We start from the raw sequence: 23,315 nt of genomic DNA, 5'->3' as shown, positions 1-23,315 counted from the left end.
CTGCAAAGGTCAGAAAAGAGCTCATAAAAATCAAATAAAATGCTGCCTCCCACAGTCCTGATTGCAGAAACTGTCAGAGCCAGTGATAATGCTACCTATCACTTTGACCAAGGGTGTCTCCAGACTTCCCAGGCTCCTCCTGACCATTAGATTTAGCCTGCAAGCACCTCTTAATATGCAACTATAAGCCCCTCATCCTCTTGTGATGTATGATATATGGACTGTATAATATTTACCCAATGTATGTATACTTAAGGTATAGTAAGATATGACAACTGTACGCAGGCATTACTTCAATACAAACAAAAGAAAACAGAATGAACACAAACCTGACTTGTCCTTTCCACTTGAACGCCCCTTGGCAACACTTTAAATACTTTCAAAAATTAAAAGGTGAAATAAAGTAATTAAACAACTCTGACATTTGAGAAGTGAACATTGGCATTCAGCATAAGAAACATGATCCTAGCTGTAAAATGCCAGATCAACGCTTCTTTGTAATGGTTTAAATTCATCCCTAGTGGAGCTTCATTAAAATCCATGGAAATAATTTTTAGCCTGTTGTCATGGTTTAACCCCAGCTGGCAACTAAGCACCACTGTAGCCCAGCCAAAACCAGCACACCTGTACACTGCTGAGTTTCACATCTGTGTCTGGTTAATACTCTGACTCACCTTCCAGCCTACCCTCTACTGCACTGACCTGAAGGGGAGTCCTCAGCCTGTAACACATCCCTTCAAGCCATTCCTCTCAAGACTGCAATTTAAATGTTCTTTCCCTTTACAACACAAAGGTCTTGTTCTCTCACTGTCGTACATAAGGACAGGAGGAATGAAATTAGTTTTATTTCTTTATTTTAGATATAAATACCCTAGAATCCTGTTTTATTAAAGGCTAAGTAAGGGCTCAATCCACTACACTAAATTTAAACTTAGGTTATATGTAAAAATATTTCTGTCCTGGCTTGTTTTAGATTTACTTTACGCTACAGGGCTTATAATTTTTATTACTTCTGTGGCACGTGCTTTGTCTCCATAGAGAGAGAAATTTGTTTAAGCATGGGGTGGAAGAAATATCATGACTATTATGTCATAAAAATGACAGCAAAGCAATTAATTGTGAATGATGTCTTAAAATCTATTTTAGAAAATGAAAATATATACCTATTTCTATACCATGGAGTGTTATCAAAATCAAATTATTTTTACACCAATCTTAAGCACATATAAGCTGTGCATCCGTAACTCATATCATTCCTACAAACCAGTAAGATCATCTCTGCTTTGAAGACCTCTCACTTTTGAAGGATTTGTAACAGAAGAGAGTAGATTTGAACAGTAGTTACAAAGGAGCAGCAAGACAAGAGAGAGCAAAGATTTCTTGTACATAAGTGAAGTGTGACTCAATCTTTTTCGAACGCGCAAAAATATTCATAGAAATATTCTGTATGATAAACAAATCTACAGCTCCATAGCATATGTTGGAAATATACATTTGCTTATTGATGAGTTTCTATGCACTAAAAGAAAACGACTAGTAAATCTAAACCTACACTGAAGCGCCTCCAAAAGATTGATCCTAGCAACACTTTTGCCCTCTTACACCTACATGCTTGCACTGGAGAAGGTCTAACAGTATCCCTCCGAATCACCAGCATGTCAAGAACCCCGAAATAGCTTTTGTGGTGGTTTTACGTAACAAGGGAAAAGGTTCAAGTCTCAAATAACAAGAAGTCAGATTCGGTACATACAAATAAACCAAACAGATACTCCAGAACATCCATCAGACAGAAGCAAGCTGTAAGTCTTCCTCTGACTGCTTTCCTGACCACACAGACGGGAATGGCTGCAGCCTCATCAGTGAGCATTAGACAGGAAGCCCCAGGGTAAGAGAAGGCTGAATGAGCAATCTGAAAACCAGACACTGATGGGCCTAAGCCCACTCTCAGTTTTACAATTCCTTTCAATTTTTTTTTTATTTTACTATTTTTTGTATTTTTTGTAGTTTTACAATTATTTACAGGAGTACAGATACTGCAAAGTCACACATTATTCTAACAACTTCTTAGATGTAAATGAGAATTTCCAATAATGAGTTCAGAGATTAGACCCCAACTTGAATGTTCACTTGAATCCATCTAACAGCAGATCTCTGTGTCAGTTCAGTAATTGAAGAGTTTAACAAAGTCATTTCAAACAGAAAAACATCTGGTCTGAAAAACACCAGGAGATGGAGACTTTGCCAATGGTGTCTTTTTCGAATGGTTCATCACTGTTAGAATGCATTCTTTATTTCAGTGCTGAACTGAAGTTCTCAAACACTGCTGCTGCTGCCCATCTGCAAGGCAGAAAGATGACCTATGCTTTCTTCTCATAGAGTTAGCGTGGATCGTCAGCTAAGCCTCCTCTCACTCTTCCCTTTGATAGGTTAAATAAAGACTCTGATTATTCAGAGTGGGATCCCAGAATAGCTACTCTGCTTCAACTCTCAGCAAAAAGACCACTGCTGAAATAAAGTAAAAGCAGACCAACTAAATCTTGAATTCATTACCCCTGACTTAAAGGTGAAGTGATACAGGGCAAACTGATATTGCCTCAGCTACCGCTATTACAATTCTATTCACTGTCTTACAATGTCTATTCACTGTGTGTGTATATATATATATATATATGCGCTGTCTATTCACTGTATTACAATTCTAATTCACTGTCCCACCTCAACTTTTCAAAGAAGAGAGTTTAAAACAAAGTGAATTTAGTCCCGAGATATTTATACGAAACTCCAGCATCATAGCAAAGGTCAGCCAGAATCACTACACTGAAGCGTAGTGGGGAGTCTGGCACAAGGAGACTTTCACTCCAGAATGTGTCAGGACTGAAGATGAAGCCTGGGAAAGACAACAGAACAGATGAAATGCTGAACTTCTCCCTTTCTCCCTTAATACCACATTTCACTTATTAAGTACAGGCAGAATAGAGATCTAACCTGGCTGGGCAAACTCACACTGCCATATTCAGGTGACAGAAAGAGTCATTGATTCTCTGTGAACAAGGGAAGAGCCCTGGAAATTTCTACCATCACTCCACACAGCAAACCTGACCTTAGCGTAACAACTAGTAGAAACAGTAAATAATATTAACGTTCACTGATGAATGCCACAAAACAGGAACTTACTCAATGCAGCACACAAGGCACTCCCAGCCAAACAACACTCTGCTAATGGCTTGTACTTCCACATGACAAATCACACTGTTTCAACAGCCAAACTCCACCACACACAGCCTGCAGGTACCAAGGCAACCAGCCCAGCTGATGCCATTGTGTGGGCAGCTGAGGGGAACGGCAGAAGCAACAGCATTTTGACAAAAATCCAAGAAATTACTTCAAAATGTTTCCTACATTCTTTCTAAAATTGTTTCAAATTACTTACGACTCGGTTAAATTCCTTTCTGACACATTCCTAATGTAAGAGAGAGACCGTTTACTGGAAGACCTACAAGTATTGCTAAGTTTCACCGTTTTCTTTCTTTGAAAGGTGACACATTGTGCTGGAAACACCATTTCCTTCACTGCTTTGTGTAACAACTGTCTAGCACTGACCGGGATCTCGAGGGGCAAACAGTCAGTCACTGCTGAGCGTTGTTCCCAGTGAAGAAACCCAAGAAACACACTACGCAGCAGATGCATTTTGGAACAAAGGGAATTAACGTGATGTCAAAGAAGTTTAACATCAAAGACGTTTTAATGGCACAGGAAGTATTACAGGCTTAGAGGATCAGCATCCCAATTTATTTTGAAATATATTGCACATTTTTTCCAAACTCAGAAACTCCCCTGGGATTCCCAATTACATGGGAATTCAACAGAGCATTCTCTCTTTGAAGGGTCCCTATCAGACCAAAATCTAGTTAATTTTAAAATATGAGTGCAAAAAGGATTCACTGTATTGCTTTTGCCCCGTACGTTTGAAACTTCCATTCAAACACAGATTGCCAAGTACTCAGAAGAACAAAACCACTTTTAAGTACTATGAAACATGTGAAATTAACCAAATTTAACAACTATAACATTTGCTCAGATTGGCTCTAATTAGGGTACTCTTACCTACCACAGCTCTGACAGAACAGATGAAATATTTGCCGACAGAAATATCATTATTATGCTGATGGTACTTATAATCAGAGTACAGTCAACATTAGGAAATCCTACACACACACATACTGTAGTCATCTGAGAAGCGACAGTAGGACTTGCATATTTTAAAAACTAATGTAAGATCAAATCTGAATCTTGGGAAGTTTGGCAAGAATTACAGCAGTGTAAGGAAATGAATGCCCATGGTGTAAATCTAAATGGTGGGCTACAGAAAACACCTTTCTGTGTATAATGAAACCGCAGAGTTGTCACCTCTTCGCATGCACCTTAACTCCCATCAAGTACTTCGTGGAATCAGCCTGGTTTCTAACCACGTAAAAAGTGGTGGGTTTTGGTGGTGGGTTTTTTTTTTTTCTTCCTTTTTTAACTTAAAACAAGCAAAAAATTAAAAACGCAATTAGAATATTCACAAATTTTCAGAGATGCTTTTCTTACATAAATACTCTGTCCATGACCTATCTTGTTATGTACATTTTTCTATTTTTCCTTAACTAGTAACTGCTACATCCTAGAAAACAGTTATTTTCTTTATCCACTGGGAAGTTTAATAAAGTTCCTTACTTTCTTACACCACCTTTGCCTTAGTTCCAAAACTAGAAACATGTAATTTTTTTTTTTTTAAATTGCAAGGTATCAATTAGTTGTTCCAGTGCTCAGCTGGTATCCAGAGAGCCCCAGGACGTTCAGGCTTCCAACAAGCACCAGAGACCTGTATTTGCAGGTGTAAGCAGCATTGTGTTGTGACACAGGTAGAATGCAGTGACGGTTTATACTGAGGTAAGTAAAGTTTGATGTTTACGTCAAGTATATTTAGAAAAGAAAAATCTTTTGTGAAATAAGTGATTCCTATGTTTGCACATGCCCGTTACAATTACCTAAGTAAACTCCTATTTCAATTAATATTAACTTGAACAAATAAGTGCAGCAACTACTTTGCGTAATATAATATTCATTCACAAACTCTAGAGTCATTTCAAAAGTCTGAATTTTAAAATGTCCTCTCCTGTGACGGAAATATTGAGACTTCTGGCAGGAATCCTTGAACTTTCTATTTAAAGCCAATCCTTTATCCACAGAAGATAATTTAGCTGTTCAAAACTAAAAAATGATGACAGAATTACTTAGGCATTCTGACATACAGATTTAATTTACAAAATGTTTCACCCTTCTTAAAAAGGAACATGGCTACTTACCCCATAAAGGTTTTTTTCTTCTTTAAAGGGCTTGTATTTTCCACTTTTCAACTATGTACCTAACATCACAGTTTTGATAGTGTCTCCCTATGCCTGAGGAAATTATCTGATAAAGTAGAACAGTACTGAATAGTATACTTAAAAGCCATTGATGCCAACATTCAGTTTTGGAAAAAGAGGATGGTAATTAGAAACACATCCTTAGAAATCACTGTTCTTCCCACATGCATAAACATGAGCAAACTCCATGTACGTGTGCGCACACATGTGTGTTGGCGGCAGGGTAACAAACACAGTCAACATTAGAATCTGGTTTTAAAAATCTGCCATTTGCTTTCACATCATAAACGCAAACCTACAGATAAACTAGTTACATTCTCTGGGTGGCTGTTTACGTTTAGCTACAACTTTGTGAATATTCTGCACCTTATACTACTCTTACACTCCTGACTCAGCTAAGAAAATCTTTGATATGGCACATATGGGTCCACATAGATGACCATACAATGAACTAAAACACCATCGTTGATCTTACTAATTACATCTGTCACTTTACGTGGTTCTTGTTTCTTCTCGGCTTTCTTTCCAAACACCATTCCAATTGTTAAATGGTCAGAATACACAAAGTGACAGATTTAGTGCTTCCTTGGCAATTCATATAACTGACTGCAACTCTGTTGTTGCAGTGAATCATGATTTATTTGTCTTACAATGCAGCACATAACCTTTTAAATGCTAAGGAAAAAAATGCCAGTGCCTCTTTAAAGTTTATATATGACTGCCCACCACCATTCCTCATGAACGGGGTTTTGAGAGACAAATGATGAAAACACGCTGCAAATTCCACCCACCTACTCCTGGCCATTTCCTCTGTTCATCACTCACACGTACTGTATTTACAGACAAGCTCCCTCACCCAGAGCACCACTGCGCTCTTCTAGACAGGGGTCTTCCTCCTGGGCAAGAATATTTTTCTTAAATTAGTGATAGGTATTCTCTGCTAAACACAGAGGAGGGTAACGCTGATCTCCCACAGTCCTCTTACTGGTGTGTGCCACACTCAATCACGTCAGGTGAAATTAAGAGCAGACTGCAAGTTTTTATTTATTGGTATCTCTCTCCATTCCAAAATGTGATCTCAACGCCTGTTTATGGCCTTTTCTCACTCCTACTCTCCATGTCGTCTTCTGCACTTATTTCCATTACCTTTAAAAACCAGTTTAATGTACTCCTCCCCTTCTCCTCATTCAAATACACTGTTTTATTCGGCTGTTTATATTGTGCCCATCTCCCTGGTAAATGAACATCTAATGACTCATCTGTCCACCAGTGCCGAACTAAGCCAGTCAAAAGCCTTCAGCACCTTTAATTATGAAAGTGATAATGAGAGAGGAAAGATTGTTTACTTTAAATGGAACAGCAGTACCTCCAATTAATGCAAATAGGACCTGTTCATTGAAAAGCTATTTATCCAACAAGCACAGCACAAAGTATTTGGATAGTTCTCCTTACATTATAATCCAGTTTTAAAAATTTAGGAGGGAGAACTCAGGCAGCAGATAAAATTGTTTTTCCCTCAGAAGACGACTATGGAATTCGCAGTCCATTCATTAGGGTGCAACACTCGCATACCACCTTTCCTTGGCAGATTTAAAACTGTTTGTAAAGGGGCCTGCTTCTGTAAATTGCCCTAGTTTGCAGAAGGGAAAACAGGGCTGCAGAGACAAAGCGACTTCTAATTCAGCAGATTCATGCTTGCCTGTGGCCTGCTCCTACCTCATCTCAAACAAGCTCTCCAAAGCCCAGCCTGGTGCTCCATTTACTAAAATCTGTTTCCTAAATGTTTGCCTAGGTGTTTAACAAACAAGCAACATCGCTTTGCACAGTAAATATGCTTACAAGTTGCACAAGTTATAAATCTAGACTTCAGTGTAATCTCCTCTGGAAATATACCACAAAATCTAGGCTATTTTAATTTTTTTATATATATATATAAATTATTCTAGCACTACACATGGCATAGACTGCAATAGAAATTACACCAATTGATCATGAATGAGAATCTTGGGTAAGACCATAAAATGAAGAGAAAAGTATAATTTATAGGATAGCATTTGAGTAATAAAGAACTGAGGTGACAAGGACTTAAGCTGTGTCAATGCACATCATCCTAATCGGGTGGGGCAAAATGACAAGTCCTTTTTCTACCAGATTGTGGTATCGCTCTATAATGCAAACAAATGCTAACTAACAGGAGAAATGCTTCCCTTGGCCATCCTGAGCTTTGCAGGTCAGTGCAAAATAAAAAAAGAATTTTGTTTCAAACATTTCCATTCAGTTTGGACAGTGATGTAAAGCCATTTAAAGTGAATTTGCTGTTATGCTCGTATGGCAGCAGCATGTTTAGAACATTTAATTAGCTGCAGAAGGTGGTTAGACTCAGTGCAGCACTTAATTTCCACTTTCTGGAAAAAAACAAGGCTATAATTTAGGAAGCTACATAAAAGTACATTTAGAGATACTACATGCTTCTGAGATGTTACTGCTGTTGAAAAGGATTTTATAAATAAATATGACTGTGACAAAAAGCTACAGAAAGTATACATGTGTCAAGGAATAAACATCTGAAATTAAGCAAACGAGAGCAACTTTCAACTACCGGTGATGCGAAATGAAAAAATAAAAAATCCTGAGCATCATATAGTCCAGTAGATTGACAAAGGCAAAAAAACCATGGTGGATAAACAAGTAAGAGTCAAGACAAACATCTTCCCCACCTCATAGAAAGCAGCAGACACTTCTGTATGAAACAAAAAGCACACATTGCAGACTGTCACGTTTATGCACACAGCTGCCACATTCTCTAATGGGTCGACGCAAGTTCTTATGACAACAAATAATTTTGCTTTATCATGCAAACTTCAGTCACTATCTTTCTCAGTTTTGGGAACCATTTGGAAGGTACCAGTAGAAACAAAGAAGTTGCCACAGTCCACAATAACAAGAAATAAGGAACAAACCCTGCGTAACAGATATTTCAACAACAGATAATTGAGGCAGCTACATTATTCCCAACAAAAATATTTTATGACAATATTTAAAAAGATCTGAAACCAAATTCTGGCATGGGGCAAACAGGCACAACTTCTATTGAAGTTAATGCACCTCCTTAAAATGGAATACGGCAATACAAATTCACCAAAATCAATACTTAAGTTTCAAAGATAAACTCTACCTTATAGGTTTAAAGAAGCCACTTGTAATCATATTTAAATGGCCGATATCACAAATTCAAAGTACATCAACCAGCTCCACTGCTTTAAGTGAAACCGCCATCAACTCACTAAGGTAAGCTACCAAACAGAAAACAAAAAAATTCCTCTAATTTAGCTATATTTCACTCTAGTTGATCAAACTTCCATTTTCACAGGACAGTCACAAAAAAGTCAGTTATACTGCTGTCATTTTTGCTTAATATAATTTTGTCTGATCCAAACAGTGTTCTCAAAACCCAGCCAGAGACAAGAATAGCTTTGCAGACCCAATATTTATGATATCTTATATAAAGCAAGATGCTGTATGCAAATTGGCAGTCAGGTGTACTAATACACAAGGAAAATGTAACATGAAAAAAAACATAATAAAACTAAACACACATCATCTTCTGGCCTCTCCTGCATATTGAGTAGGAGTGACAAAAGTGAGTCTTTCTCACAGGAAAGTAAATATTAGCAGCAATGACAACTTAAGCAAAATCATTTCCTAGAGTTTAACAATTGGTTTCGTTTCAGCGGAAACACAGTGCATCATTATTGTTATTATTCAAATAAATAAAAGACCATCCATAATCTTACCTAGTTCTGGGGGCAGCACAGTAAGACGATTTCCCTGGATGTGAAGTTCCTTCAGCTGAGTGAGCTCACCAATTTCTTTAGGCAGTGATATCAGGTCATTGTCTCTAAGACTCAGCTAAGAGTGAATATAAAGTAGTCAGAACAATTTTTGGTCACCATAAAGCAGCCTAAAACAGAACTCTACTCCCTCTGCCCCCACCTTTCTCCTAAACGCTCAATTCTTCCAATTTATTTACAAGTGTCTGCTGGTAAACAAGAAACAGTTCCAGGTGTAGTGGTCTATTCCCACAAACTTACCCTACTACTCCTCAAATTGACTAGATTCTATTCCTACAAGCATTGCAAAAGTGAATTGATTTTCCAAGAATTTAGATAAATTACTTACTATCTGCAACTTTGTGAGCTTCCCAATATCTGGCGGCAGGATTTCAAAATCGTTGTCACTTAGATAGAGTGCACGCAGGGTGGCTGCAAATTAAATAGCAATATATAAACAGGGTGGCATATAACCCAACCGTTTGAGGTCTAATCAATAAAAGGGAGTCAAGTTTGATTAATAACCCTGACTTGGTGAAAAGCCTTTGACACACCCAGGGCTCACAATAATAACAAGCAGGTCAAACTTAGATTTACTGGCTTATTGTATTGTTGGTGAGTTCAGGAATACATCTATATTCAAAAGGACTGGCACAATTAACAATTTCTACAATAGCAGATTCTGGCAGGTTCTGGCATATAGTCTCAATGCTCAGCTGTCAGAATGCAGTCATTATTCTTTATTCTTCTTTATTTCTTATTTATTACATCAATTTGCATCCTAAACAAACATTAAAAAAAAATCAGATTTTTTGGACAAATACACATCTATATTAAGCTGTACAGAAAGCACAGCCTAACGCTGGGAAAGAAATCTTAAAAGAGAGCAATACTGAACACTCATATTATGTAATTTATAATTTCCATGCTTAGTCTCTACGAAATTTACAGAAAAAGAGATGACCCAGCACGAACATGTAGCTTGCTATTATTGAATGTGTGTACATGATTGTTTAAAAAAAAAAAAATACAAATGGAGACTCACAAAGAACTGTCGGGTGCAGCAGGAAGCAAGGTGGTCAGGTCAGCAAAACTTCTCCTCCCCACCGGAGAGGAGATCCCATTTGTCCTTTGCAGTTTACTCCTCCTCCTCTTTTCACTTCATTATATGTAACCATTTTTAATAATGCTGACTAAAAAATTTCCCTCTGCCAGGTTACAATCATGAAATCCCTCAGACAGCGGCACTCCTTCCTCTCCCCTCGCCTTCACTTTTGCTGCTAAATGCACTAACTCTGAAGCCACTTCAGCACAGCACAGTGCAAAGACCAGTAAGGTAGCAGAATCACTGAAATCCAGAAAGTGCCAGAATTCAAGTTGCTTAGGCAACCATAATACAGCCCTTTTGCACATATGCATTACAATACCTTTATTTTAACTCTCTGAGCTTGTATTTTTAACATGTGCAAAGGTCAGCTTAGCTCTACCATTCCTGTGCCAAACCTTGTAACTTTACCATGTTTTTTAACATACTGGATGCTTCAACATCCACGTGCTGTTAAAACTATTTCAGTAACGAACCATCAAGAACACAATTGTTTCTGGAGTCAACACACAACAGTTGCCTTGCAAAACAGTTTCCTTTCCCCTGAGACTTGCAAGCTTACATGAAGTTTTAACTGCATGTATGGGACCCAAGGAAATATTACTCAGAAGAAAATTAATATACCATTACTAACCAAGTCTTCTCATGTCCAATGGTGTCAGGTGACTGTATGCAAGTGGTAAATATTGCTGAGCTATGTAGAAATAGTCGAGAGATATTCAAAGGAAAACATAAATATCATAAAAAATTCTGTTGGAGTTCAGTCTCCACCAAATAAATTTCAACTGCAGAAAGCAAAGCACCATATCATGAAGATTTGCAGAGTTTTTAGAAAAGTTTCTTACTCAGATAGAAGAAGTTTCCTGGTAGAGAATTTTCATTTAAGTTATTGTAAGTCAAGTCAAGAACCTCCAGAGCTGGTAAAGAGCCAAATCCTCTTGGCAGGGTGTTTAACCTATTCATGCTGTAGGTGAAGAAGAAAAAACAGAACACGACATCAGTATTCACTTCATCTGGTAGGAATAATACAGGCAATGAGTTTAATTTCTAAAAAGTGTACTCTAAACCAAACTACCCTTTTATTTTGAAAAGGGCTTGATGCTACAAAATACTGAGCAAGCCTTTGGCGATGCAGGTCTTTTTTAAATCTCTCACTCACATAAATATGCCAAAACTTATATACTTGCAAGGAATCCCATTTATTATGTCAATCAACAGCCACACCTGAAACACGAAGCACCAGGGAGAGAGGTGCCACAATGCTACGCTCAGCTTAAACAGTGTGCCACGGAGAAAGCTAGTCCTTGGTAGATGACCTATCTTCTAGCTAAACTACAAATTACCCTTTTGCACATCTTCTTGACCACCTGCCATTCCCCCATTCCACATAGCTCTTCACCATGGCACCAAATACAAAGCGGAATACCACAACTGCCCGGTATTTATGTTCATTGATAATTGCTGCTCAAACCGCTTCTTAAGAACAGCAAATTTGTGTCACTAGATAACTATCGATGCACATGGAGCATGAAGTAAATAAAATGTCAGTCCTCTGATTGATGAGGATTAGTCTAAATATAGCTCGTTCAGCCCGTCTTAGAGGGTTTAGGATAGCAGTTCCCACTGGTAACAGCCAGAAGAACAGGCGGAAAGCTACCAGAAGGAAAAGGTTTCTCTGATATCCTGGAGCAGAAGGGGTACAGAGAATAGTAATTTTTCTCTGACCTCAGAGGGCTTGAACAAGGTGATCCAGATAATCACTAGAGCTGCTGCAACGGCGAAGAAAGGCAAGGAGCTGGAGACAATATTGATAGCACCTCACTGTTTGTGTATGAGCTGGAGCTCTACCTGCTTAGCATATGAACAGCAAAGAACTATCAACTTATTATTTATACTGTCCCTATTGCATGTACAACAAACATAAAGCTTGTGTGTATGGATCTTACTTCAGTTACCACCGGGTTTGAAAGCAGAATAGAGAAGATAGGCATCTTCAGGAAAAGCATGCACTATTTTGAAGAACTGGATTTTATTCTTATGTGGGGACTGGAAACAATCATGACCTTTCACATGTTATCTCTAAACACATTCTGAATTTGACTCTCCTTCTGATGCAAAAGTGATAAATAGCCATAGACACAATTGAAGTCAAAAGAAGATGTAACATGAGTCTATGAAGTGTGATGTAACACTAAACTATCAAAACTCAAGTTGAAATATTGACAAAGTTAGGTATCCAAAAATAAAGACTTTTGGCTCTAATCTCCCCCATGCAATGTCTGACAAACACTGTGCTATACCATGTGATAAATACTGTGAAATACATCTGTAGGACAGGCCATCTTCTAGAAGTTCTTTAGACACAAAATTAAATATAAGAGCAGCTGCACGTCCAGACTAAGCATGACGACTACACACCCATGTGAGCACAGGCAGGAGAAGCACATACAACGTTTCTTTTACAGACTCTCAGATACTAACTTCACCTTTCCTCTCCCACTTTTGCATAAGCCAGCCCCACCAGAACAAGAACCTGTAGAGATCAGCTCTCTGTAGCTAAACACCAGATGAAATCTTCTTCCTCCTCATGCCCCATAAGAAGTCCTACCAGGGACCTGCACCTCAATAGTAGTAGCTATTAAAATACAGAAAGGCATTCTCCACTATTGCTACTGTAGACTTGTCTCTGTTTTTAAAACTGTTATTTATATCAAATAGGACTAAAGAAAGCAGCTCCTTTTTCACTAGTAAAAAGGATGGGCGGCCCTGACGGCCCTCCCTTTTGCAAGCAAGGAGCAGGGAGAGAGAGCAGTCTCCCTACTGACAACAGGCAGAACGGTATCTATTCTTTGGCATGGAAAAAGAACCAGCTGCAAGTCCCTGCCCAGCACAAGTTCAAGCATTGAGCTTGTGCCCCAGAAACCATGCCACACCTGCCTTCCAAAATTTTTCTTTTTTTCCAGCGTTCAGTGCAGCAGTACACCTTCCCTCTTTCTACCCCGCTACTTGACTATGCTCTTATTCAAGCTTCCCCTCTCCCCCAGAGGGCTGTTTTGATGCCCTGTGTGTACACATGCACTGCAGATGACAAGAGGGTTTACAGGCTGCCCCCCAACAAACTACTAGGGCAGAAGTTTCCCCTTTACTAACTCCAAGGACCTCTGAAGCATAGCCTATTTTGCTGGGCTGTAAATCCTGTGCCTGGAAGATTATGGCTGAAGAGGGGATTAAGAAGGAAGAGCATTTAATCTACAAGATCTTGGGCCACAGGACACATGAAGGTGGCAACTGTGATTCAAGACCTGAATGCCTGCTGGTCTTAACCCCAGGTGGACTTTTGCACTACATCTTTTCCATTAATGAGACCAGTATTTGAACTACACTAACAATTGTCACTGCTTCAGTCCACAGAAGGAGCCCAGCTTCTTCCCCCCTCCATACACTGCAACATATACCATTGCAAAAATATGGATTTAACCCCCAAGATACATAGAAACCTGATCATGAATGAATATTCACTCTGAAAAGCAGCTCCAGGTTCAAACAGATATTAGGGCATGCCAGAGATCTAAAGTAACCAAATAAAGACCAGAGAAGACAGATCATCATGAAAACATTTATTGTCATTTCAACAGTTCAAGATGCAATTCAACTATCAGCACTTCACAAAAGTATCTAAAGCACGATACACAGATCTTCGCCAAAATCATTCGGTATTTAAAATAGTAAAAAAAAAAAAAAAATCCTCAGTTTAAGGTCTTCAGAAGCTTGAATTTATAAAATACAAACATTCTTCAGTGAGAAGACTATAAAGCTAGAGCTTTCCCCTACCAGTGTTTTTCTAATTAGTTACACTTTAATATGCCCAGTTAATTTTAAGGAAGTTTGTGCTTCACATTTATTTTCTTAATAATTCAAGAAAGCCTTCTGGAAGCATACTTCTTACAAAGTACCACCAACTCTACTGGAATATAGTATCTCAACACTTAACAGGAATGACTTTGGCTCAAATTCAGTCAATAGTAGCTCTCTGAAATAAATACACATTTAAAGACTTGCTGCTTCTTTTAAAGGTTTAATAGAAATTGAAATGTCTTTAATCCCAAATTTGGGACTTTGGAATTAAAGTCCTAAATTAACATGGAAAAAACCAGCTTGCTTTTTTTTTTTTTTTTTAAAAAAACAGAACAGAATATAGAGCCTGTCTCTTACACAGCAACCACAGAATTAAAGAGACAGTTGCTAGGGAAGTAAAATTCAATAACTGTTAGGTTTTACTTCAGTATTAGATGAATGTGAGTTGCTGTTTGCCGTTAAACAGTTATCAGTATACCAGAGTAAGTGTTTGATCACTTTTAAGTACCTGATTATCCAGGATACTAGATAAACACTCTGAAGTCATAATTGCCAAAATATCCTCACAAACACTTTCAAAAAGAAACTTTAATAGCAAAAAATAAGAAATTCCAGGTTCCGTTTCAACAACATTTGGCATTACCTCTGTTACAGCAAATTTTTGCATTAAGATACGCACCCAAGATTCAGGTGTTTGAGCTTCTGAAGGCTGCTAATCTGTGTAGGCAGCTCCTCAATCTGGTTGTTGAAAAAGTTGAGCACTTCTATGTTTCTCAGGTCTGCGATGTTTGCTGGCACAGCTGTGGGAAAGTTTTCATCGTGAGAGACTGCAATTCAAACTAGCTACCTAGACTATAGATGCTCTACTAGCACCCGTCTTTTGCTCTGTTTGTAGTGTCTGACAGTAGAAACAGCATCTAATAGCTACTGCAATAAAATCAAAGTTTATATCAAAAAAGCCTCCTATCTGGAATCTGTTCTCATTGCTAAGAGCAGTCACTTTGCACTCTTCAGAAAACTACTACCAGCATTGTAAGGTATTTTGACTAACAAACACCACTGCAGAGAGACAAGGACAACAAATGCTCTCATAGACTAAGAGAGGGAAGCAGGTTGTCCACTTCAGTTCATGTAGCACACGCGGGTCTCAAAAGAGCAGACCCCAAGAGATTCAGATAATTTCATTATTTGAATTGAAAAAATTAATGATACAAGTAGTTACACCAAGACGACAGTTTTATTAAAGGTCTTTAACAGCAAACATGAAATAAAAATTCATTTTTAGCAATAGCCCATTCTGCTTACTGCTTAAATAATTTGGCACCCAAGTTTTTTCCATTTAAGATACAACAAAATTTACAAAAAAAGTAAGTTTAGCCCTAAAAGATGGACTCTTTCAGTTAACCTCCAATGAGTGAATAACTAGCTGATCAATACACATACATGGGTACATTGGATTACCAACAAATCAACATCTGCTTGCTCTCTAGAAACACAAAAAATAATAAAGAAGCACAATATGAGTATGTCTGTACAAGTGAGGTTTAAAAGCTATTTAGATTTGTATCTTTACCCCTTAAACTTAGTAAGATTTAAGCAGACTGCTGAGGTTTACATAAAAAGAGGTTGGCAAATCACCTGCACCAAAGCTTGCACCTGTGTTCGATATTCACCTTGGTTCAGTCTCAACTTTGACTGCATCAGGAACCCACAGAGTGCACATCTAAATAATTACAAGTTTTTATGAGGCCATGATTTTTCTTTTATTTGTTGGCATGAGGCAATCTCAGTCTTGAAATGGAGTCAATAATGTTTACAAAGCAGAACATTATAGTATGTCACATTTACTAGACATTGTGAACAATAACGGGATGCCTAACAAACACTCTAATTACACTACATAAATATTACTGTTGAGGGCCATATTCATTGCAGAAGATTTCTAGCAGACTTTTTTTATAAAGTCATTAAGGCAAATTTGAACATTTAAAAGCCCTCCCTTTGCGGTATTTTCCAACTGGTCCATGCATATCTGTCACTCAATGACAGCAAGAATTATGTGCCTTCAGAAAGTAAAGGGTAATGTACTACTACTGTTGTTTTAAATTATTCCCTAACAGAAGTGAGGATTTTAATTGACATAATTCAGCTGTTTCCAGCCTCAATATTTCACCAGAACAGTAATTACCAATATTAAAATGTTTTCCTTTCAGAAATTAGACTTTATAATTTGACTTTGATGAGATGCAGTGGACTGGCAAACCATGTTACTACTCTTCTCAAGCAGATACTATGTTCATGCAAGACTAGTAATCAGAAGTACTAGCAAATGCAGGTTTTAGCTTAGTCAAAGTCTAAATGATACAGAGATCAAATACAATTCTCCTGAAGTTACACTGTTGATGCAATTAATAAAAATTCAGTATGAAGGTTTTGGCATTTTTGACAGTGTAAGAGATTACACGCTCCTAGAAAAAAAAAACCACTGCAACTTAACATCACAAGTTATGCTAAATGTAATGCAGAGCTCTGTTGTGGGAACACTGAAACAAGAGCCTGACATCTCAGAGGTGACTTACCAAACCTACAGTCAGCTTGGCTGCCTAGGTGTCAACTCTGTGTTTCAATTATTCAGGTTGAAAGCCATCACCAGATGATAAAGAAATTAAGATGTTACCCAAGACACCAAAATTTCTCAAAGCCAACTGAAAAAAAGTACATCTTACACCAAGGACCATACACTATCACTACAAAGAGAGGAAGCCCATGAAACTTTTTTGATTGTGCTGTGAGGCTGGACTACAGAAACTGTCAGACTATAGAGACAACTTGTTAGTGCTACCCTCATGCAAGGAAAGCCAGCAATACCTGACATGCATTTCAGTTGAAACAGTGTTGGTTACAGGCACCTTACATTTAGTCAGTCCCATTCACAGTGGATTTAGTTCCCTAATGACCTCTTGCATCACAGAGTAGCAGCAAAGCTGTTCTGTGTCTGTGAACAGACCACAAGATGGGGACAAGTACCCTCCAAGGAGCCTGACAGAGTCCAAACAATAAGTGACATCAAGCAAAAAGCTGGACCCAGTTACTGAGCTACCCTGAACTACTGACACTGATTTAGTTGATGCATCCTTTCAAATACCTGTCCAAACCAACTTGTTTGCCATCCTTAAGAAAAAGGGAATTCTTAAGCTTGTATCTCACTTCTGACTTAAGCTAGGAGACTGCAGGGAGAAAAAGATTCATTACAAGGAAGAAGGTGAATGATGATCTTAATTAGAAATAAAATAAAAAAACCAAACACAATCAAAAAAAAGCCCCATGAGGCTACCTGGAAAAAGATGACATCTAGACAGGAAGAAAATGGCTTCTAGAGATTTGTTCACAAAGATTACACTTGCACTGAAGATCACAGCAAAGAGAACTCTAGTGTCAATGGGTTACTACACAGTTGAAGAGTCTCTGATTCTATCTGCTTACCTGACTTGCAACCATGGGGCAAAACCTCAACTTCCATTGCCTAGTTTATCAGAGGTTTTAAATTTGGTTTTCTTTGTGAGGGCACAGGTGTGAATAAGTGTCCCTAGAGAACAACAGGAGCTGTGCCCGTGCACACTGTCCACTAAGTTTTCTGATATATTTGTATAATTGCCACATGCTGTACTTTATGTTATAAATTACACTTAGGATACTTTATATCATTATTTTCTTCAAGCCGTATGAAAAGCTGCATGGGTAAGCAGGCTAAAAAGGCTAAAAATTTAGCAAAGGATTTGGATAAATTACTTTGTGTCTCACCCTGTTAAATGAAAGTAAAAAGTCCTAATCCACAATTGTATTTTTTCGTTTGGATGAAGGGGCTGGAGGTATTTAGTGAGACAGAAAAACAGAAGAGTAGGCTTGTGGTAGGGGAAAGAGGACCTTTTCCTGTAACAGCTTATTTTCTGGTTCAACAATTCAGATGAATGAATGCTCTCTTGGATTCAAAGAAAAACAGAAGACTGAAATTAACTCCTGTAGTGGTCTTGTAGCTAAACTGCACAGATCCAGCACCTTCAGGTCTAAAGATCAGCAGTGGTCAAGCAAGGTTGACTAGGCATATAATGTCGTCTGTTCTGAACTTTACACGAGTAAGTGCATCCCGACTACCGTCCCACTGTTATGCTGCAAAATTCTTCCCAGATATATAGCAGACTGCAAAATATCAAAAAATTCATGTTCTGGCAATACTGAGTTCCACTCGAGTCACCTTCTCATGATGAGCTGTGAGAGTGAACTGTCAGCATCCTGGTTCCATTCACCCACATATTTACAGTACGATCCACAGTGTCTTAACAACTCTTCTAAGACCATCTGCTGCCCAGTGTCATTAACAACTAAACTCCCCCTCAGCAAATGCTAGTAAAATTTGGCAGCCCAAAGCCTTTGCGTTCTCCTGTGAAGCTTCAGTCACATCATGAAGCCCCATTCATATTAAGTCTCACTTCACAAGACCAGGAGCAGCTTCCTTCCCTGTGTTCAATACTGGAAATTGCATACGGTGATTCACTATGTCAGCTATAGACTTCACCTTGATTTCAAGAGCTTGGTTGAGAGTAAGAGTCTACAGGCTGCACACCAAGGAATAAGAGGCTCCTGGAAATAAGGACTGTCAGCTTGTTATACTTGAAAGCATTTACAAACAAACATGCTCTGTTTTGCCCTGAAGCTAGTGGCAATTGTTTAGGCAAAAATATATTCTCATCAGAGCAGCCTTTCACTCAAGGCAAGTTATTCCTACATAAGCAGCAGCTGTTCAGAACTTCTGATATGATTTCCAAAACATACATAAGAAGGATTAAATCCTACTATTCAATCCCTATACCTCCACACCTAAGTATCCTGGATCTGGACTTTAGTTCTCTCTCTACATCAAGAGCCAGAAGCCAACACTAAACATCTAGCTTTACTAGAGGGCTGATGTTGCCCTCTGTTGGAGAGCAGATACTAAGTTAGATGGACCGTTTATCCGAGACAGCTATCATGCACACACTAAGAACCTTTAAATCAGTCAGAGCAGCTTGGACATAAGCGTCTCAGACGTAACCCTTTCTCATGAAGCAGGAAGTCAAGTGGTTCTCATACCACTACCTATAACTGACATCTAGATCCAGCTCCTTTTCTATACCCAACCTCTGACAAAGGAGGATGAATACAGAAAATGGAGGAGAAGAAAAGATGATGCATTTTTCCACCCTCCAGTTGTTCCACTCTGCAATCATTCATCTAGATTTCAATACAAGTCCTCTTGTGGTGGCAGGGCCCTTGATACAGCTGAAAATGCAGAGACTTCAGAAAGTCTCTATTTCTGCAAGTGATCTCCAGGATTATTTCTCTTAAAGTTTCTGTGAAGCACTGGAAAACAACAGGAATACTCACAGCTTTGAAAGTAAACAAACTCAGGTGTTTGCAAGATTAAGTCTCCATTTGCTTTTTATCTAAAAGATGAAATTTAGTCTGGTTTTTTGTGTTTAGCAGGGACCAACATGAAATCAAACATTTCTGAAAACACTCTTAATAAGAGAGACCCATATAAAAATTTCCTTTACAATTTAAAACTCAAATATAAAAAAATTTTGACAAGGAAGCTCAGATGAAAAAGGTGACAAGAGCCAATAAACTACTCAATTGGACAAGTGAACTGATTTATTAAATATCATAGTTTCCATGAGAGGAACACACAGTATGTAAACAGAGTTAAACACTTCAGTTCATTTATACCTTAATACTGAATGTTCAAAACAAACATTGTCCCACTGCTGCTTGGAAAACAGTATCTGTAATACTTGCCTATTCATAAAACTGCATGAGTAAGCATACGATCTCCTCAATAAATATGATTCAAAGGCTACAGGAAACCTCCCATTGAATTCAATGGGTTTTGAATCGGACAGCAAGTGAAATAAGAATTTCAAGCATTTAAAATATGATTAGTTTCTTTGGCATCCACATCTTTAAAAACTTTAAGCTGCAGAATCCCTGTTTTTTCAGAATGTTTCTTTAGTTAATGAAGTAATTTTGCAGTACATGATGTTCAGTAGTACTCCAAACCTTTACAGGTCTAAGAGAATATTTATTTAGAAGAGCTATTAAAATAGCACTACCTGTCAGAGAAGAGATTTATAAGCCTATGCCAGTTTCTCATTAAACTGTTCCACTTACAAGCTGGTCAAGAGTCTGAGTAAAGAGAACTCAATACAGACCTTTGAGAGTGCGATCAGTCCATTGTAGATCCCAGGTAAGGTTTTCTAGCCAAGAGCAAGACCCTATTTCTTAAGCCTACAGTAAAACCTGTGGGCTATACAATATAATAAACCCAGTTCTCCAGACTGTTGCTAATCCAATTAGCATCAACAGGAACTTTTCATGAGTAAGGATCCCTTAGACTAAAGGTCATAAAGACATGAAATGTTACTCACATTTCATGGGGGAAGAAGTATTTAGAAATACTAAATATATAATGCATTCTGTGCATCCAATATAACTGTACTCATAGAGCTCGAGTCATGTTTAGATTAATTCGACAAGGGTTCTGTTATATTGAGAGAGAAGCAATCAGCTTCACCAAAATGAAAGAGGAATTAGCAGAGGGAGAACACAACAGTTTTCATTTTAAATATTCATAAGTGTGCTGATATCATACTTGGCAGTTAACTGAAGAGAATCCTGATCCCAACTGAAGCACACAGTACTTAATTTACGCATTACGTAGCTCAAGTTTCTCCTTTTGTCCTCCCCTCACTTTCTTCCAAAGGTGGATACTAACCTTCCTCACACTTAAAACATTAAAAACAAACTTCTCTCCTTAATCTTCAGCTCTTTCCACAGACCAGCAGAGTTCTTTTTTGCAATCATCCAGAGAAGCACTGCAGTTATGAAAGTGTTCTTATGAACATGTTTAAATTATGCTGCAGCTCACTTATGTACTACTGTGCTAACAAAGCCATTTATCAACAAATAGTTTTAATTTAGAAGCCAGAGTCTAAGTAGAAGTGCTGTGAGCACCAGAAAGACTGAGAAGAGGCCAGGAATCAAATGACATCTACTGAAGACAAAGGACAAATCTGTTTTTCTCTGAGAAGAAAATGCAAGATGTGCTCCAGAGTTTGTAGAAACATACTAGAAACCAGGGGCTGAGGTTAGGAAGCGATTACTAGTGAGTCTCCTTCAGGCGTTTAAGTTGTTTAAGCATGGTTTCACACTACTGCACGGTAGCCAGCTTTAGTTAAATCAAACCAGATGAAGTTCAGCATGTTCCCCTTCCCCTCCCTCAATATTCTCTTTACTTCAGTCTATTTAACATGCTTTCTGCAGTTTACAAGAGGGACTAACCAAAGATGCCCTGAACACCAGGTCTTTGTAACTAATACTATAAGTATCTGTTGACCTCACAGGTCAAGGTCACTCCAGCCTCTTACTCAGAAATGCCAACTTTTAAATACTCTATACCTGGCAAGAGTACTTCCAACAATTTTACATTACAGCCTGTACGTACACATGGAGAAAGATCGCTTATATAGGGCTTCCACAAAAAAATTACAGCCATTTTAAGCCACTGGTAGATAAGCGAAGAGACAAGAAATTTGTACTAAAATATGTCAGAAAACATTGAGACTTAGAAAAAATTAGTTAATGTATTTACAGATGCCTTTTAATAAGAGAAGAACAGCTTCTGAAGAATTATGTTAAAAACAAGTGATTTGCATCTAGTGATGTATTTAATATGTACGCTTACTTATGATGCAAAACTGACTTTGTTGCCATACAGCAAAAACTTTGACAATTTAATTTATGCATAAATGGGGGTGGTTTCAGCATGCAATCGTTATACCATTAAAGCACAAAACTCTTTCCTAAATTATTCTGCTTCATTCTCCCAAAGCTTCTTAAACCCAAAATTTGTATTATTTAAAGCTAAAATGCTCTACCATCTGTACTTTGTCAGAACCAAAGCTTTGGGCTTGCTTCAAGGAGGAAAAAAAGCTAACAAGGTATTTAATATAAACATTTGTGTAGAACTCAGATGTCACAAATTTAGTAAGGCATATGCATAGGGATCTCCTTTTCCCTCCTTCTCACATCCCCCTGTGCACTGCAATCATAAAGATATTTCCCTTCAGAGATCCTCACACCAGAAATAGGAAGTAAAAAAACAAATCAAAATATATAACAAAAAAAAGAAAAGCTTACAGTTAATTTGAAGCACCACTCCCAAGCACAGTTGAGAGGCCACTCTCAGGCAGAAATCTTGTGCTTTGGACACAACCCTGGTTTCACCGCATAGATAACTTACTTGCGCCATTTTGGGGTATATCATGTCAGTACGAGAGCATGGAATGACTTACCAGAAGGAAGCAGAGGCAGAAGCAAAGTAGAGAAGAACACAAGAAGCAACGAAGAGTAAAGAGTAGATGGGCATCTAGTTCCCTCCAGAAGTCAAGTTTGCTGTATAAATAACCTGATACCAGGCAAAATGCAGAGTGTCAGACAATAGACAATACCAGTGGGAGACACTGTAACACATTTCAGCAGTCTGGACAGGACAAAGCAGCTAGACTGGGAAGGCATTCAGGACAGACAGATGCAGTGTTGCTATCTGCCCCTGGACTATCTCCAATGCATCTCGGTATACATGGCAGCCAGAAAGGTGACTTATAAAGGAGATGTCCTAATATAAAAATGACACGAAGGGATTTTAGCAGCATGTTAAATAAGATCAACAACACAGTCAAGAGGGTTAACAGCAATGAAAGGACAAGCTCCTGTGCTGGTCATGCATAGAGAGCAAGACAATCTAGGAGACGGTAGAGCGAAGAAGCAGTAAGCTGTGCGAGCATTTAAAAAAAAAATAAAAGGGGAAAAGTTTTGAACTGCTCTGCTGGAAGAAGGCGAAATGCACAAGGATGATAAAGGGTGGACACGTGGCTCTCAAAGGAACAACGAGACACAGCTATTCTGACAGGATCAGAAAGTGAACTCAAACAAAATTCAGGTGTGGAAATGGGAACCAGCAGAAGAAAACCTAATGGATCATCTCAGAAAAAGGAAAGAACTAAAGATGAGTAAAGGATTACA

The 23,315-nt window shown here is 38.2% G+C and overlaps 1 protein-coding gene across 2 annotated transcripts in view; it reads right to left on the bottom strand.

Annotated features, from left to right (window-relative positions):
• The window catches only part of RSU1 (Ras suppressor protein 1), a 109,034-nt gene that overhangs the window by 70,785 nt on the left and 14,934 nt on the right, over positions 1-23,315 (bottom strand). For both annotated transcript variants that reach the window (XM_063324745.1, XM_063324744.1), the window contains exons 4-7: positions 14,878-14,998; positions 11,189-11,307; positions 9,588-9,670; positions 9,203-9,317 (exon numbers count right to left, since the gene is read on the bottom strand). In XM_063324745.1, coding sequence (XP_063180815.1) covers positions 9,203-9,317; positions 9,588-9,670; positions 11,189-11,307; positions 14,878-14,998 — 438 coding nt within the window. The remainder of the gene's footprint in view (positions 1-9,202; positions 9,318-9,587; positions 9,671-11,188; positions 11,308-14,877; positions 14,999-23,315) is intronic.

This window comes from Chroicocephalus ridibundus, chromosome 2, assembly GCF_963924245.1.
Source record: "Chroicocephalus ridibundus chromosome 2, bChrRid1.1, whole genome shotgun sequence".
NCBI lineage: Eukaryota > Metazoa > Chordata > Aves > Charadriiformes > Laridae > Chroicocephalus > Chroicocephalus ridibundus.
This window is presented reverse-complemented; position numbering and strand designations above follow the sequence as displayed.